The sequence below is a fragment of the Sebastes fasciatus genome, chromosome 22, assembly GCF_043250625.1.
Source record: "Sebastes fasciatus isolate fSebFas1 chromosome 22, fSebFas1.pri, whole genome shotgun sequence".
NCBI classification, from domain to species: Eukaryota; Metazoa; Chordata; class Actinopteri; order Perciformes; family Sebastidae; genus Sebastes; species Sebastes fasciatus.
The window spans coordinates 6,752,249-6,770,282 of NC_133816.1; the positions used below are offsets into that span (position 1 = coordinate 6,752,249).

General features: G+C 40.7%; 1 protein-coding gene across 29 annotated transcripts in view; it reads right to left on the reverse strand.

Moving 5' to 3' along the window:
* LOC141760990 (receptor-type tyrosine-protein phosphatase delta) overlaps positions 1 to 18,034 on the reverse strand; it is a 400,655-nt gene that overhangs the window by 56,161 nt on the left and 326,460 nt on the right. For all 29 annotated transcript variants that reach the window (XM_074624152.1, XM_074624149.1, XM_074624146.1 and 26 more), the window contains one exon: positions 17,370 to 17,511. In XM_074624152.1, the coding sequence (XP_074480253.1) occupies positions 17,370 to 17,511 (142 nt within the window). The remainder of the gene's footprint in view (positions 1 to 17,369; positions 17,512 to 18,034) is intronic.

Sequence of the window (18,034 nt, forward strand, 5' to 3'; positions counted from 1 at the left end):
CACTGCATTCTCCAAAAGGAACACACTGCAGGATAGAGGTGGGGGGAAAAAGTCGATACAGCCGCTATTCTATCTCTGAGAGGTTGTAGCAGGCTCAGTCTTAAAGCTAGAGTGAAGATACTATGAAACTAGAAAACCGAAAGAATCGATTGGTACCAACCATGTCACGTTAGCCCGTTGGGAAGAACGTTAAATAACGCTCCATATTTACGCAAAATTTTGGTGAGAAAAAACTGGCATGGCCATTTTCAAAGGGGTACCTTGACCTCTAACCTCAAGATATGTGAATGAATGAACAGCGTAAAAACTGTGTCTTATTAAATAAAACAGATTTTGCATAACTTGCAGTTGAAAAAAGGTAATAAATCACAATATATCACAATATATCTTGTTGCAATAAGATTGTATCGTGACTTAAGTCTCATGATAATATGGTATGGTGGGGCCTCTGGTGATTCCCACCCCTACTGCATGAAGACCATGCATGAATAAGAGCAAAAGTAATAGAAAAAACGTTGGTATTAACAACTTATCTTTTCTAAATGCATCACGTTAACAACTATCAAGGAATGAGGGAATATCCTAATCTGAAAAAAACAACAACTTCACATTCAAAGGTGCTCATTCAAATGGAGAAAGACACGGAGGAGGGAGAAAGGAATTAATTGTACAAGGTATCTCCTGTCCAAGCTCCCTTCAGCCTGTTTCAAGGTCGAACAGACAATTAGTCGATTCTACAGTGAGTCAAAAGTATACCTGATCAAACACAATAGCCAGAAGCAAGCCTAGGAGCATAGATGCGTGTTGAATATAGTAATTGGATATGACAATCCATGCGAACTAAAAAGCAACTCCTGTGAAATTGCAATGTATTCTAAAACAAAGTGCTCAAGAGATCATAATTTAGCTGTCCTTTAAGAAGTCAGGATTGTTCTCATGCTGCAGTACGCAATGTCCCTGGTTATTCAGCTCTGAGGAGAAGAGAAGAGGGTGTGGGACAACATTCAATTTAAATTGTAAATGGTGTTGCCTATGTCAACACGATAGCTTTTCAAAATCAGGATCGTGTAAAATGTTATGACAGTACAACCATAGTATTTCTGTCTGATTTACACTACAAGATTAACTACAATGTGGCTCACTGAAATTGTGAAAACAAATAAAAACGAGGCTGGGTCAAGCGTACAAAGGGCACTTTCACCAAACCCCATCTTCCCTGTCCTATAGAATTACATGATGCTAGCCCGTAACTCCAGCGCAGGCAGCTGATATGACTCCAGGCAGTGCATTTAAAATTAATGATCTGTTACAAAGGTTTCTGGCCTTTTGAATGCATTCTTGCTCAGCCCAGAAATGTATTTTACAGCTGCTTTGTGCACTCGCGCTCATCTCGGATGGCCACAAAGTCATGACATCAACCGTGAGGTATCTCAAAACTTTTCTTTGCATAAGACTTGGGATTGAGATACAAAGGAAAAGATTAATAAACACGAGCAATTTGACGTTCTCGAGCTCCTTGCAACTCTCAGCTATACCCTCATTTACTTCACAAAGAGAATTACCATTGTGATAATAAATAAAGGGAGGGAAATTGAACACATTTGCAAGCTTGTGCTGTGATTAACAACTCACGTCAGCAGAGCTGCAGCAGCATTTCCCTTACAAGGCGAAGGAGACCGAAATGAAATCAGATTAATCACTATGTAATTTGAGCCACGGCCTGTTTGTTGTACGGTTTTGGAGAAGTTGGCTATTGACAATGTGTTAAAAGCAAAGAATGAAATAATTAATCAACCAGGGGCCAAGCAGCTAGTAGTTTTTTCCCATGTGCTATGTTTGCAGTTCCGCTAACAGTCAAGAGGTTGGTTTTCGACTTGCGGTTACATAAATTATCAGCAAGGAGCTACTTCATTAGCCCTTTAGGAGCCCTGAGCTGCAACCTGATAGGAGTGGAAATTGGACAAATTTGATTTGCTTGTAGCGCATTTGTTTTTGAATGTGTATTTTGGGGCTAATATACTATATGCTGCGTGACCTGAACACACAGCCCCGAGCTACCCTGTACAATACATGAAAGTCAAAGCTGAAAGGTGAAAACAGAAAAAAAAAAAAAAGCTTTTCCCTGCTTCCTTATTCTACCTCGCTGAGAACTGCAATCTCAAGGACAGCCGAAGACAAGGGCAGTTCCTGCTTTATAGACCCATACTGTATATTCAACAATGGATCTACACACTAAATGAGATGGAAGGGAGAGAAATGCTGAAGTCACCTTCTAAAGAAGTGCTGAGCACTGGTGCTTGATATAAAAAGACTCCCAATGACAATTTGCACACATTAGCCACTGCCAGGCTATCAGGCCATATGAGTGTGCGCTGCCAAGTATGGGAGGAGTATAAAAAAGGACATTGGCTCAAAATGTACCTCAGTGAGCAGATTTCCGCTGAAGACATAAGGCCACTGGACATAAACTCAACCCATTAGCAGATTATATCTATTGATCACTTATACAAAATATGAGCACAAGTGGAATCACATGAAAACATTGGCCATTTTGGTTTCTGAAATGTTGCCTGAGTGCAGCATAGAGTCAGCACAATTTGCCGTCATACTGCAGTCGCTGCCAATAAACACACACAATCACCCTCTGTTCAAAGTAAACTTCTCACCTGCTGTGGCGTAATGGCTTGAGTGACAAACTCAAGTAATATCCCTCCTTGTTTAGGCTCTAATTAAATAAGCCTAATTGGGTCTCAACAGATAAAGGTACCATTCAAACGTGATCCGTTACTGTTTGCATCTTTGCTCAGTTAGTGCGACAGCAAGCCACTTGTGTTGTTTGTATTTGCAGTCTGAGGTGATGTTTACAAGCTGTTACAGGACTAATGCAGTTACTGTACATCTATGGAGTGGAATTCATTAAAACGATAGTGGAGCTAGACAATAAAACTAAGGCCAGGATGTCTGCTTGCATTTGATATCTGCTCAGATGTTGACAGCTGTGGGAAACTGGCACCATAAAACCTAATTAAAAGCATGCTTCTCTCTCCTGCATAGCATCTACAATGTACCTTTTTCTTTGGTGATTGATAGACTGTACACAGAGTGCAGGCTTTGAATGAAGCAATTACACTGTGAGTATATGGTGCCAGATATTGGTAGTCTGCTAATATTGCATGTGATTCAGCTCGTAGGTTTACAGCTTTAAGTGGTTTGACATTTAAATAGTGGTTTACGATGTCAAAATGCAATGCTTTTTCATTCGTCATTGTGTAATAAAACTAAAACAATGAAATGTTAAGAAAACTGAGAGTAAATCTGATCCTTTAGTCTAATTAAGTGAGATGTGTTTTATGTCAATGAAATCACATTTGGCTCCAAAATTATAGAATATGCGCTAAGGAATTTGAGAGGAAAATAAACCTTTGTTGCATCAGATTTTCCAAGTTAAGCCATAAAAACATAAACCTTTCCGGTCACATTCTGGCTTTAGTTCCGTGGTTGCTGCACACGAATTGGATTCGGTCCGACCCTTTTCTTCCCAAGCGGAACAAGACTTTTCACCCCGTGGTTGAGGTTATTCTTCAGGGAAAATCCCTGCAGGCCATAATAAGATATATTTGTTGGACGTATTTGAGTGGATACAATCTCCTCAAAGAGGCTGTCACAGGTCACTTGCCAGGGCAGCGTTGTGGAGAAAAGTGTGTGTCAAGACGTATTGTTGTTTGAGGATCCCTCCTCGCCCAGAGATGCTGGATTATGGAAGTGTGGGAATTTGGGCCAGATGTCTTCAAGTATGACACTCTTACATTTTACACTCCTTTTTTTCTCTGCCCTAAAGATTATCCTTGCCCAGTTTAGGAATCAATCTGATTCTCGCCACCCCTCCCCAGATAAGATTTCAGCCAGAACAAAAAGGACAAGCCACAAAACATTACCCATGGAGTGTGACAGCGCTGCTTATTTTTCTCAGCAGCCTGAGCCAAAGACATTTTTTTCCCCCCACCACAGCATAGCATATAATTTGAAGTTGAGGGACAGTGATTAAAGCTCTTTCCACGCTCAAAAATCCAAAAGAAGTGAGAAAGGAGATAGGAGAATTTAGCAGGGTTAGGGTGCTAATCATGTTAATCATACAGCACTCTTGCGGCTCACAAGGACATCATTTGGAATTGGCTTGTTTCATGGCTTGCTAATGCATTAGCTGACCTAGATTGAATTAAGACGTGGTGTTTTATAAACTAGTAAAAGGTAATTAATAAAGAAAATAATTGTATGCATCATTAAAGGTTAAGGAAAGACTTGTAGAAGTGCAGACATTTGGTATTTATGGCATGACCTTTTTTTTTTTCAAAATGAGGTTGTTGATTCGGAACACATTAACATGGCAACATTGTCCATTATAATTGTTTACAGTTCTCTAAAAATGTGTCGCAAGCCTAGTTAATACAGCCGTTCAGAGACGACCTGAATCCTCTTCAACAAAATGTTCTGTTCGGCTCCTGTTCAACTGACGTATTTAATTATTATTTTTTTCTGCTTTGGCATGGGCGAGGGGACTGTTAATTATGCTTTTGTTTTCACACAAACAAAATTACTCAACCAAACGTAAGAGCTCTTGATTAACAAAGGCAGACAGCAATTCCATTTTGTGCCAATTCTATGACGGCATCTGTTCTATTTTCCTCGTTCCTTCTCTTTTAATGTTTCACCACTTTCACCCACGTCGTTGTTGATTTCCTCGCTCTACTTACGAGGTACACTTAAGGCTGTGGTAAAAAGGTGTACTTTTACAATCTAATGATTGACAGGTTCTAAATCTGAGCCCACCCTTTGCTTTATCAGCTACCTGCAGCCCGGTTAAACTATCCCAAACTCGGACTCAGACAGAGTTGCTTTGCTCTACACTCCATCCATCATTCTGACTATAAACTTTTGCACAGGTGGAATTTGTCCCCACACCACTTTTACACCATGGAACTAGAGCTTGTGTCCCTTATTTCCTATTCCCAATGAAAAAAACAGAGACATTTGATTGTATTGATGTAATTTACTTGTTCTAGTAAATATTCTTTCTACTCTTACCTTAGTTTCTACGTGTGATACTGCTTTACACAGGACAGTAAAGCAGTTAAACAGCCAGTGTATGCAGACCTAGACCTGGATTAGATGCAACACTTATTGATAATGACTATTGTGCACTAGGGTTGGGCGGCGTGCACTCCCCCTCCAACCCTATTGCACACATGCCTGGACATTGTTGCCAGCATATGGATGTCTTAGCACTGCCTCGGGTAGAATACTTGGAATAGCTAGGATACAAGTGAGAGTAACGACCCTAAAGCATCATTAATGAATGGCGGGTATATCCATTCATTTAAAGGGCAACAAGTCAGACAAGCATTCAGAGTATAAAAGCACATGTGCATCATTGCTGAGCAAAAAGAAGAAATGACGAATTGAGAATTTCCCCTAAATGCCCTCAGAGAATCCAAAGTCCGTATTTATCTCATTGATACATCCCAGGGCTGTTTGGCACATATGTTGTCCAGTCTAAATACGATTAGGATTTCCCCCTAGAGCTTCCTTTGAGCCAGAATCCCCAAATAAGCCTCCTGGCACCTGCACTAGGTATTGCTTAAGTAATCCAATAATGGAAAACAAAATGCTCAGCACTTCGGAAAAATAATGCCCGTACTGCTGTGTGGTGGGGGACAATTCCGAAATTCATCTTCCTGAGTTGTTTTTTAAGGGTTCACAGGCTAGTGAACTCCGAGGTAACCTTCAAATTGTTTCAAAACATGCCGTGCACTTGGACTGATGTGTTTTTTATTATTGCGCTGACTGGAAAAAGACTCCCAAGGAGCTCAAATGTGTGAGCATGTCCCAATTATATGCCCGGGGCCACAGCTCTTTATGTTGCGAAAACCTTAGATGAACTGATATGAGAAAATGTTAAGTGGCAAGGCATGACTGCTTTCCAGTTTAAGTTTACAAATGCGTCTGTGCAGGACTCGCGGGTCAGAAGTAATCCCGTTGTATCTGGCAGAGTGCTGGAGAGTTCACGTTTGCTGTGAAAGCCCAGGATCCATTTATCTCGACCAAGGATACAAATGTATGTTTCAATCTTCATAACAACATTGATGGAGTGGGTAACTTTTAGGTGAAAAATAACACTTGTAACACAGTAGTTTACCGGTTAAATTCTACATGGTCTACAAACACTAGAGCTTTCAGAACACTCGAACATTAGTGACATATTTTTGCAAATGTGCCCCAGTAGACTGTACTTTCTGCAGTGAAAAAAATGGGTTCTTCAGTGCAACAGAAATCAGCAGTAAAAGTGTAGCTGGGCTGATGAAAATATACTTTAGTTTAGTGCATTAGTTGATTCTACAGGTACGCTAATGAATATTACTGTTAATGTGCCAGAGTTGGCTCAAACAGCTAATTCCAATTCACTATAATAGTCTTAAGAGGGGCAGCCGCACTCCAACACAAAGTGGCATTAAGTCTCACTAGCTTGGTACCTCTAAAATGTAGTTCAGTAATTTGCTGAACAAAATACAGTCTCTTTGAGAAAACCGCTAATGCCCGAGGGCAGACAACGAGGGACCATCTACTATCCACTAAAATGTTATTTTACCCTCGTTGCCTAAAGGAGCAAAGAAATAGGAATGTATTGTGAAATACTACCCGGTGTGTTCCTTCTCCTGCGATGATGAACGTCGGAACAAAATACAGGAGGAGGAAGGTGAAGGCACAGAAAGCCCTCGTAACCCGAGGTTCATAGCACCCTGTCTCGGTGAAAAATAGCATCGTCTCCCCCTTTGCCCCGCACTGATTGTTTCTTCCATAAATCCCCTTTGAGATTGTATAATTAATTGAATGCTGCTTATTTGTCATTAAAAACCCCTCACCTAATGCCTGAGATTATGAGGGAACCATTGTAGAGTCAATCTATTAATCACCAGGCCTTTTTTTCCCCTAGAAAAACCTTCACAGTTGAACAATTCGAGCCGTTCCTCATACTGAATGACATTGGAGAACTAGTTGTAAAACTCTTAAGTCAACATACTGTTGTCATGGTACATAATTTCTTTTGAACACGTGAAAAACTGTATTGATCACATGTGAGTGGGTAAATATTCTTGCTTTATGCAAATGTATGTATATATTTATTATTGGAAATCAATTAACAACACGAAACAATGACAGATATTGTCCAGAAACCCTCACAGGTACTGCATTTAGCATAAAAAGATATGCTCAGATCATAACATGGCAAACTGCAGCCCAACAGGCAACAACAGCTGTCAGTGTGTCAGTGTGCTGACTTGACTATGACTTGCCCCCAAACTGCATGTGATTATCATAAAGTGGGCATGTCTGTAAAGGGGAGACTCGTGGGTACCCATAGAACCCATTTTCATTCACATATCGTGAGGTCAGAGGTCAAGGGAACCCTTTTAAAAATGTCCGTAGCGTCATTTACCCTCTTTCGCGACAAGCTAATGGATTCCTCAGGTTTTCTAGTTCCATATGATATCAGTATTTTCACTCTGGCTTTAAAACTGAGTAGAATTAGAGAAACACGATCCAGGTCAGAAATTCTTGGAGTTATCCTTTAAAATGAGCCCGCCTGGTGTTCCTCCAAGCCTGCCGTCCCCTATGGACATTTTTTTTCATGACCATCGCTGCTGGGCCAGATTGGATCAACCAAGCAGAGGGCATGCGACAGAGATGTACGCCATTTCTGGCGAGGCGCCCCCCCCCCAACTCTGCCTCGGCCCCACGTCATTCATAAACATGACGGATTAGCTGTGATATTCCTCCATTTACAACGTAAGCGAAGGGAGTCGGAGGAGGAGAATGAAAGCAGAGAGTGAGCGTTAGTGTCGGATGCCCCTTAGGGGTAGTGCTAAAATGGATGGGTAAAGAGGGAGATGAAAAGGAGAGATGAAGCAGGAAGGGCGGAGAGGGGGCCTTTCTCTACAGGCCTGGCTGGGCAAGCAGCAAGCCAGGCAGGAAGCCAGGCACAAAGCTCCATTTACGCTCAGATGCCCCCCCCTCCCCCACCCCACCTTCTTCTTGCTTTACAGACTGCACGTCAGCTCAGCCAGATGTACTGTTCTGAGTAAAGATCACCTAGGGGGAAGGTGCAAAGGGAGGAAGTGAGACCTTTTTCTGCCTACGATCATGTCTTTCTCCCACACTGCCATTGTCTTTTGAATTTAACTTCATCTGCCTCGATCCAGCAGTGGCTCATCTGAGACTTTAAAAAGATGCTCGATGTTAAAGACTCTCCCTCGAATCTGTCTTTGTCTGTCCCCCGCCTCCTTTGCCTTCTGTCCCTCTCCCGCCCTCTTCAGGATTTCACTTTGCATATTCCATTTGCTGGTTGTTACCTTGAGCAATGATTCCATTTACTTCCGAAAACAGTGCCCCATTTATTCAGTTGGGGAAAGAAAAAAAAAAAAAAAGACTTCTGCTCTTGTCATCTTATCTGCCATCAGCATTTTTTCTGTTATTATTAGTAATATTCATAGGAGGAGGGAGCAAACTATTTGACAATGCTTTGAGGTATTTGCAAAACAAAGCTAAAATGGATGTTGCTCATTTTCTCTCCATGATCATCTTAGGAGGCCTCCTCATCTTTTTTTTCTACAGTAGCTTTTTCGTATCAGTCCATCAGCCCTCATTTGATCCTCTTGAGTGCATTAAACATTCACAAATAAAAAGGACGTGGCAGGGAATATATAAACAAGCACACATTACCTCTCCCTTAGAGACACCCCTGTCACTTTGAAGCATATACTGCCAGACATCTGTTCTGTTTTTATCTTTCAGGCCTATTCATTGTGTATTCTCCCTCTTACCACCCACTTGGGATGACTATATGATTGCTTGATGTGTCAAAGTTTAATAAAGTATACGTTTGTGTATCAACATTTATCATGAAATATAATGTAGCTATTTAGGTTGATTTATTTGTTTTGTCTTTTCAGGGGGAAGCTGATAAAAGGCCAGAAGCTGGAAGCAGCGGGGACTCAAAAGAGAATCAGCAACCAGGTGAGTCCTCCGACCGGGCAGGAAAAAAAGACAGAAGGCAAAACTGTGAGATACTGAGTTGCTTCATTAACCTTCATGTAGTGTACATCAGAAGCAGACGGGTCCGTTTGATCAAACGGGCGTTTCTAATACTTTGGCTTTGATTGTCACGTGTCCAGATGAAACGATTATAGTGACCAAAATGATCACAGTTATCAGTACTATCGCGGTGTCGCAATGTGCTGAAAAAGTACTGATATACACACGCTGAAATAATTTCAACAAGTTTTATGTTGAAAACAACATATAAAATTGGCAGCACTATGCACTAGCCAATACCTTATGTAAACATGTAACTAAGACACACTTCAGACTACATCCACACTAATACTATGATCTGTATGGGGTTTTTTGCACTAACACGCCTGTCGTACTGGAGAGCAGCATTTATGCTTTGTTCATTCACAGTTTCTTTGTGAACTTAAAAAGGAAAGTCCTCCTTTTATGCTCAAAGCAGCAAACCGTGCCTTCAAACGTTCGCTCCATTGGGCTGATAACGCCGCTGGACACTGGAATTGTCGCATATCGCTCCAATAATAGCTTGCCTCCTGCGCATGCAGGCAGCACTAGCATTATAAAATGCAGAATCTAACAGCACAACAGCTGCTGGCATAGACAACAAGGTTTACGACGTCTGCAATTTGTCATCCCTGTTGAAGTAACCACTGGTAGTTGCCGGTAATCACAGCTGATGTTTGTTTTCTTCTGGAAAAGTGTCACATGACAGGGGCATGACGAATCAGGGAAGGATACGTTGTGACTGATAAGACCCAATCAAAAAGCGAACGCAGGGGTCTGTGTCATTGTTTTCAAAGGTCTTTGGTTGATGCTGGATGGTATCGTGAGTGAATCAAAGTGCGGTAATCCAACAAAATTTTAATGATAATGATAATTTGAAATGGTAATACTAATTGTCGGGAATTTTGCCACGGTTTATCATAAAACCGGTAACTGTTTCATTCCTAGTCATGTGGCATATCATTTGTTTATTTACAGAAATCTGTGTATGTTAAGGGAAAAAAAGGCTGTGACTGTTCATGTTAGTTTGGGGAGTTATGTATTACTTTACAAGCAAGAAAGCATCCCATCAGCTGTCAGAATGCCTCCACAACATCCTCCGAGCTTTAATCACTTTAAGCATTCTGTGCATGACCTGATATCTCTATGGGTCACAGCCCGGGACGGTTCCGACATGGTATCATCCGACTCAGACGAGTACTCTGGGAGACTGGCAGTATAAATATCAGAGGAAACTGACTTCATACAATTTCACTTCCTCCTGAGAAAGGGAAAACCTAGCACCAACCATTTTCAATAATTGATATAGCTAAAAGCTTGCTACAGGAGAGGGGAGTATAGAGATTATTCATGCTTGCTGACATCCTGCAGAGAAGGACCTCTTGGCTCTCAAAGAGCCCTAATGGAAAACGGGGTTATATCAGGCCTTTTCAAGGTTTATCAGACGGGCATTCTCCCCAAATGTGAGTGTGGGAGACGATGGGTGCACAGCAGGCAGTGGGTGGTATTATTTTATTATGGAAATTACTATATTGAGGCCACATGTTTTGAGATTTGACAGCTGGGTTTAACGCTGATGAAACTTGCAGTGAGGTTTTGCCCCTCTTTCATGCAGCCATAAAACATCTAATTACACTGCACTCATCTTTGCTGTACTGAATGTAATAATGTATAGACAACTAATTACACCCCCAAAATCAATTCTTGCCACTTTCTCAGTGCAAAGTTGTTTGGTTGTAATTAGCGAGCAGCCTTACACAGCTCGCAAAGTTTCTCAAGATCATTAGATGCATTAAGGATGACCCTGCAGTGCCCAATTAATCTAGTAGAAAATGACTTTAGAGTGCAGCTAAGATCAAAGCTGCTAACATTAGCACCCCTCGACTACCTGGCTCCGACTCGCACACTCCTCGTTTTATGACCTTGTGTCCCTTCCAGTCCAGCAGACTATTTCTGTGTTATATTGTGCCATAAAGTGTATGATGTAATATGCACAAATTCAGATAGTTTATCAAGCTAAAATAAGATTAAACAATTAGTCAAATGTCTAATCTTCTGATTGGCATAAATATGTATTTTTAGAGGATGTACTGTCGTAAATGTTCACATTCTAACATGCTGAACTAAGGCGGTGATCTTATACCTGCTAAACAGAGGCATTGTCATTGTGAGCTTGTTCGCATACTGACGTTTTTTTTTTTTTGCATTTAGCTCAATGCACAAATGCAGCCTTATAGCGTGGGTGTACACTCTTAGGCTGGGTGGCACCAACTAGGATTCATTTTTAAACCTGATTAAATCATGGTTGAACTCTAAATCATGTTGCACCAAATTTTAAAACTATCTTAAAATGATAAAAGATTAAATGTAATCCTCTCTTTAAACGGCAGTTGAGTTTTTACCCTAAATCTAGATTATTTTTAATTCTGTTGTGCCAAAACTTTAAAACTCCAATTTAAAATGTGATCCAGTATTGACTTTAAACTTACACTTGAGGAGGTTTATCTTTTAAAATGACTGCTTCTTTTAGATGGATTGAGCTAAATAATCAAGTTCCTCGAGCAAAGTTGCCAGTCAGTCTCTTCTTTCCTTACTGTGCTGTTGTCCATTTATTTATTTTTTTTAATCTTCTATTATTTGGCTATGTTGCTCCATTAATTCAGCCAACGGGTTTTTCTCAAAGGGGGAGAAGTTAGAGATTTTAAACCTAGTTTTGCTCAACTCTGATTAGAACTAATCTTAGATAAAATTAATTATTTTTTGGTGCAACCCAGCTTTAGTCTTGTTTACCTTTTACATACACAATAATGTATTTATCAAATATTTTGATAAGCGAAGAAAACATTTTCAGGCATCTAACCTTTCTTTACCATATTGTGTTATTTACTGTTTGAGTGTGCTTCCACAAGATGCAAGAAACAAGTTGCATTTTTAAATCACTCATCACCTAATTGCGCTGCCAGTACTGTGAGGCCACTGTGGAGAATAGTGTCATCTACATGGACCAGCAAGAAAAAAACAAAACATTCCTCATTTGTCTGAATCAATAATTATTAATTCAGTAGTCTGTGTTTACTCGTATTCAAACAAATACGGAGCCACAGCATGTGCAGAGTTATCTATCATGTTCAGTGTGCAGTCCAAGCGCCTTTTGTGGCTCCAGCAGATGTTCTCTCACACACTATGCAGACTGTAAAGTCTAACATCCATCTTGTTGGCAGCGGTTTTGCCTTAAATCATCTTGCATACTATACAGATACTGATTGGTTCCCACGATTAACCACGCAGTAAGATATAAGGGGGTGTGGGGGTTGTATTTTTTTTTTTTTCTTCCAAGAAGAGATCAATTGCCATGAGGACAGTCAGCTCCATCTTTTTAATTACAATAATGAATAACTTGTCATCATGTGCTCCATTTCTGTGACGTACGAGAGAGTGAAGTTGGGAATCGAGGGGAGAGTAGCATCAAATCAGTATTGGCCAAATCCCAAGCAATAAATCTGCCTGTGGATATTTTATGAAACATCAAATGGACATGAAGATAATTGATGGTGTGTGAAGTTGGTCGCATTCAGTCACTATTTGTCCCAGCATGCTGAGGTGAGAGAGAAAAAGCATGGTGGTTTCTGGGAAAAAATGTGCTATAAATAACAATAATTGACTACTCATTCCCATGAGAAACCTGCTAAAACACTACATAGTGACAAGGTTTAAAAGCAGGTTTTTTCTGGCTCAAAATGAGGCGGAGGTGGTAGAATCCAGGATTTTACATGACTGTCTCCCCCCGAAGAAAATTTTGTATATTTGAAGATTAAATACATTAATCTGGCGCACTTTGAGAGCAAGATTAAGTGGCTAGATCTGTAAAAAGATCTTGTAAATAATGTTGTGCTCTAGCAGTGGTGGAATGTAACTACGTACATTTAGGCTAGTATTGTTCTTAAGTACAATTTTTAGATACTTGTACTTGAGTATTTCCATTTCATGAAATTTTATAGCCCACTTTTACTCCACTACATCTCAGCGGGAAATATTGTACTTTTAACTTCAATACATTTATTTGACAATATTAGTTCCTAACTACTTTGCAGATTCAGATTCTTAATACAAAATATAAATAAACCAATAAACTATGGTGTAATATTAAGTAGTATATAATTGTTAAGTATATAAAGTAGTTAAAAGTAGTCCTGTATGTATGTATGTATGTATGTATGTATGTATGTATGTAGGACTTTTAAGCCTACATACATACTGGATAAATCAGTATCAATTGTGCGTCACAGTGGACCGACCTAAAAAGGCTGTTCCAAGTTTAAAATACCGTCGTTTTACATGTAACAAAAGAGTTAAAATCCTGGAGTGAGTCAGCATGTTTCCACAGCACCATTTTTGGAGGAGAAATGTATTTTTTTAACATCATTGAGCGTTCCATGTGGCGGCGCAGGTCTCGCCATCTATAGAGCTCCCGCCAGTAAACCAGCGAATTGTATGGTAGCTGCCGGCCCCCTGCAGTAATTTCACAATGGTCACTTGCTTCATCCCCACTGCACCCCTTTTGCTCTGACAGTCCGAGACAGCTGACACGGCATTTATCTTGCTAAGCAATTTGAGCATGCAGACCGGCTTTTGTTCATCACTCACTCTGCGGCGCAAAAGCACACAGATTAAAAAACGATGGTTAGGAATGAGCATTAAGGTACATTTTAAATTATTATTATCTTAACAATATGGAATGGGTTTTTCGCTATGCAGGCAGGTCCGCGCAGTTGACCAGCATCTTATGGATATCAGTGAACCAGGCTTGGAATATAAATTAAGCAGCTTTTGGTGTCTTTTATTAAGCGTGGAGACTATTTTTCTCGTGACAATGACAAAGAGCCGAGTGCATACATTGTCTATGAATAATCACTGATCATGTAGCAGCCCTTTTCATTGTATGTGGAGAGATCCGTCTCCACTACACAGGCTTTGACCGTGCCATCGCACCATTCCATACAAATGGAAATGATGCATTCTGTTTTTCCGTCACAGGAGAGCGGCTTCCCATTTTCCGCTCCCACTGTCAAGTTGTGCACAGCTGCATAAGTTTGCACGCTTGTGTGTTGGGGCACAGGAAATGGCTGTTGACAGCATAATGGGAGTGTGAGGATGCAATATAAATCCTTAATCATGCCTGAATCATGAACTGCAGCACTCAAATCCACACATCATTCTTCTGGAACTACTGCGTGCAGAGAGTCTAGACCCTGTGAGGTGTTTTTTGACTGCATTTTTTGTGCATTTATTTTGTTTGCTTATGGTTAAACGTGTACGGAAAAATTAAACCGCACTAATATTATCTAGTGACAGATATCGAGGCTTTCCACGAGTCCGCGCAAATATCTTACGGAGGCATATTCATAAATGAGAGCAAGTACCACTTCACTGAAATCATATTCCAGCTATGACACCCAAAATGTGCTGTTTCTTCATTCCTCAATCCCTTACCGTCATTCTCAATTACAAAGCAAATCAAGACGACCTTAATTCAAAGACACGACTCGCATATGAGTCGGGTCATCTCATAGTTAATCAAAACAGAGGGCGCAAAAAAAAGTGCACGAAGGAAACCCGTAGCTCATGCCGTGGCCTAGCAGATTTGACTCGGAACATCATTACGTTTCAGGGTTCGCCTTTCATGCAAATCGCTTCCCTAAGCCTGGAAGTTCATTACTAATGGCACTTCCCATCAAGTTAGAGGCCCATCCGAATACTAATATCCCCCCAGTACTTTGGATTTGTCACCTCGAGTCCCCCTCTCCTCATAGCATGGCAATTACAACAATGTGCTTTTCCTTCATGGAATTAGGCATCACCCCCTGTGGCGAGCATCCCACAACAGATGCTTTGCAAGTCGTTTCCACAGACCATTGGAGCCCAAATGAACTAAACAGTCACTTTATATGTATTAGGCCTGGTGTAGTAGCACTTCTCTGTGTGTGCTTATTTATTTATCTCTGCAATCCAGCATCACACACTTCTGTGCTAGTTTTCCCCACTAAAAGGAAAGGAGAAATCATTTATGCTGGTCATGGTGACAGATTGGATTTAAGAAAATGTACAGTTGCATTTTTCAAACTGCAGTTTATGTCATGTGGAATGATGAGTAGCAAACCAGCGGTGCTGCGTTTATTGTACTGTACGAAGTAGCTTTGGAAGGAGGGAGCTTTTTGGGTCTCCTAAATAATATATAATGCCTCCTTGAGGTAACCTTGTGTTACCCGTACAGTACGCTGCCCTCACAATGCAGCGTGTCAGCTTCCTCCTGGCTTCCTGAAAGTCATCCTTACGTTGGATCTTTGGATAAGGGAGGAAATCGGTTTATTATGGGTGTCTGCAACTTGAAGTTATAACCGTTGAAGTGTAAACTCAAATACTATGGCTAGTAGCTATCTTATTATAGTAATGCTTGATATCCTTGTCTGTGGCCAGCACTGTGGCATCATTTCCCTTTTGTTTGCATTTGATTTTCATCTTGCTTCTCTTCCTTTGTCTGTCAAGCTATGACTGTTATCACTGCTCATTGTAATTATTCAGCTCTTTTATTTATTATTTGCTGTTTAAAGGCATCGCTACTATTGTGCGTAACAATACTTTTCCACTGTCAGACACTAGATGTCTAGTAAATGTAACTACTTGACTGTTTTGTCATAGTAAGAGGTGACAGAGGGTAGTGAGTTGAAGATATATTATATAGAAATCTTGCTTAATCATTCACAATGCCAATATTTAGGGGTTTATTTGTATCCAAGGGAGGCAATGTGAGGACAGGGAGCACACCCTTTTTATTCGCAACAAAGCTGCGAAAGAAAAAGCTTTTCTTTTCTTTTTTTTCTGGGTTCCGTGATAGGCCTCTACTCACCTTCAATACATTGATGGGAAAGGAGAGCGAGCAGAAGAGCAAAATGGAAATGGTAATAAACATGCTAATGCTAGGTTGCGGAGCCGGGAAGAGCGGCTTCTATACCCGTCCCTCAGCTATCTATTGGTGTGTGTGTGTGTGTGTGTGTGTGTGAAGGGGAAAAACAGAGATAGAGCGAGAGCGAAAGGGAACAGGAAATGTGCACAATATTGCATGTGAGCGCACACACACACACACACACACACACACACACACACACACACACACACGTTGTGCTCCAGAGTAAACAGGAGGGAGCTGCATGTGAACGTGCCACCTTTCTCTTTCAATCTGCCTCTGGAGACAGTGCAAAGGGCCTTTTGTTGGCTCATTGGTGAGATAAGAAGCAGAGGGAGGCGGGGTGTGCGGGCTTCAGAGACTTCGCAGAGCCAGCTTTTTTTCTATAGGATGGAAGCACCCCTCTCAATAGAAACTCATTTGCCATGTTGTGTAATTGTGGTACATAATGGAGCACACCTCATTCAGGCGGCCCAAGACATTTTTCTAAAGCCATTTTCTCCATTCACAGCCAAACAAGTCATTCTTTAGAGAGATATTACTCAGCCTTTTGAGCTCAGAGCCACCACATATTTTGCCTTTTGAATGGAATGTTGTGTGTAATCAAGATAAAATTTCGCTCAGTGCTTATTATAAAAGAGGCTGCCAACTTGATATTTGTCATCTGACTTTTATTCTCAGTGGAAGTAAACAAAGTGGCTGACCTTTCCCATCTGGATTGTTTCACATGTTTGTGTAGAGCAGGCTGGCTATTAACAGCAGCCACTGGTCACTGAAAGATAATGGCATTGAGGCTAGAATACTGCCATAAACAATATTCGCTTGTTAATCACATGGGAATACCCTGCATTATTTTCTACACGGCCAAAAGGATATCAAAGCTGAAGTGCAGAGATGAAAAATGACTGATTTGAAAATTATTGCTGAGCTTTTCCATTAAACCACCCCAGGCTAGCAATGGATGGCTATTTGCATAATTTAACTGGCATCTTAATTATTGTGTCAGGAATCTGTATGCAAATGACGTAAGTCACTTAGAAACAGAAACTTACTTGGCTAAATGGCTAATGGACTAAATCTTATCAAGTTAGAATACACAACGTGAGTGTAACCAGAGTCTCTAATTGGGTTTGACTGGTGCGGTGCAACAGCAAGAAACAAAGAAATGAGGACAGGACGGACATAAAACAAGTAAACGCAAGCTTACCTGGGTTAGCTGGGAGAAAAAGGGGCATGTTAGTGGTGTGTGTCTGTTCGTTTGGGGTTGCAGAGAAGGACCTACCACGTAAAACAGTGAGTCTGGTGGTAGCGCTCGTCTCTCCAACACTGTTGGAGGCGACGCATTCGTATATGGCTTCGTCTCGGGGCGTGCGTAATGGCTGAATTCTTAGCACTGAACCAGAGCCGTCGTCGAACTCTATCACCTGCAGGTGCGACAGACAGGATATGTTAAAGGAGATTTTTTGGTTCACAATGGGCGAGGGACCTTCCGCAGAGAAAACAAAAGACAACATTGTCAAGGACATTTGGCTAAAAACAGTGATGGTGACACAATGTGCTTCCTATGACAAACAAAAGCTGCTGCCTACCTTACATTGAACCCTAGTGAGTTTGTGTTCATTTGTGAATATCGTGGTTGTATACTTACATATACTCTACAAATACGTGTGCATAAAGTAACATCAGGATCTGTGCATTAATAGAATGCTTATAGATAATATGTAGGTAGTGAGCATATTTGATTTAAAAAAAGTTTTTGATTGTAGGTATGTCCATTTGTTATGTGTTTAGACGTGCTGTCTTTTAGTAAATTAACTATTCACTATCTACTCCTAATTTGTGCATTAGTAAATTAATCGATGCGGCTGACAAACTTTAAGAATGGGGAAAAAAGTGGTCATAATTTTTGCTCGGATATCGGTTTGTGGAGTCAAATTTCATTCCGAA